The sequence below is a fragment of the Opisthorchis viverrini genome (genome assembly GCF_000715545.1).
Source record: "Opisthorchis viverrini unplaced genomic scaffold opera_v5_6701, whole genome shotgun sequence".
NCBI classification, from domain to species: Eukaryota; Metazoa; Platyhelminthes; class Trematoda; order Opisthorchiida; family Opisthorchiidae; genus Opisthorchis; species Opisthorchis viverrini.
This window is the reverse complement of record NW_008759939.1, coordinates 1-714: the sequence shown is the minus strand read 5'-3', so window position 1 is coordinate 714 and position 714 is coordinate 1. Positions and strand designations below refer to the sequence as shown.

Genomic DNA, 714 nt, shown 5'->3' with positions numbered 1-714 from the left:
GCGAAGCGTCATTGTTGAACACTGATGTTGTGTCGTTGATGATGATGAAGTCCTACTCTTTTAGAAGGCATTTGTATCTCAAACAAATCTACTCGAGTTTTTCCTACACAGTAGTAAGGTCCCGTGTGTGATACGCTGTATGGACTTCCCCCCTCTTATTTCAGCCTCAGCCAACTTGGGGATGATGAGCTTCGCTGACCCGTTGCTAGCTGTTGCAGGTTACCAAAGTGAGATACTCAAAAGTGCGCGGCGGCCCCTCGCTCCGTTGGCGCAGCCGCTCCCCCTACTTTCTGCCAACCAACCGGTAGTGGTGGTCTTCCCCGGAGGCTGCACTTATGGTGAGGTGGCAGCTCTTCGGTTCGCCGCAGCTCGACGCCGATGGCAACTCCTCATTGTCACTTCTTGCCTAATCACCTCCCGAGAGCTCCTTCAACAGGCTGGACAGGCTGTCGTGACGACGTCAAACACTGGCCAATAAAATGAAGCATTTCCTTTCGCTCTCGTTCCGATGCATTACCAATGGCTGTGCTTTGCCTCGTTTTTTCGTTTTTTGTATACTCTCTGATCTGTTAGTATCCTCATTGTGTGCAATTTCCACTGCCTTCTTCGTTTGTGGTGTTTCGACCAAATGCTCTTTAGGAGTTTATTTTTTAAAGGGAAATGAGATGCTCGCTTTTCTGCTCACTATTTTTCCCAATAAACACCGGATTCGGA

The 714-nt window shown here is 48.9% G+C and overlaps 1 protein-coding gene across 1 annotated transcript; it reads left to right on the top strand.

The window, feature by feature from the left end:
• Window positions 1-181: 181 nt before the first annotated feature.
• Window positions 182-476, top strand: T265_16175 (hypothetical protein; the record flags this gene model as incomplete). Its single annotated transcript, XM_009179722.1, has 1 exon — window positions 182-476. A coding segment is annotated over one exon (294 nt), but the record flags the coding sequence as incomplete, so codon positions are not given.
• Window positions 477-714: the final 238 nt, after the last annotated feature.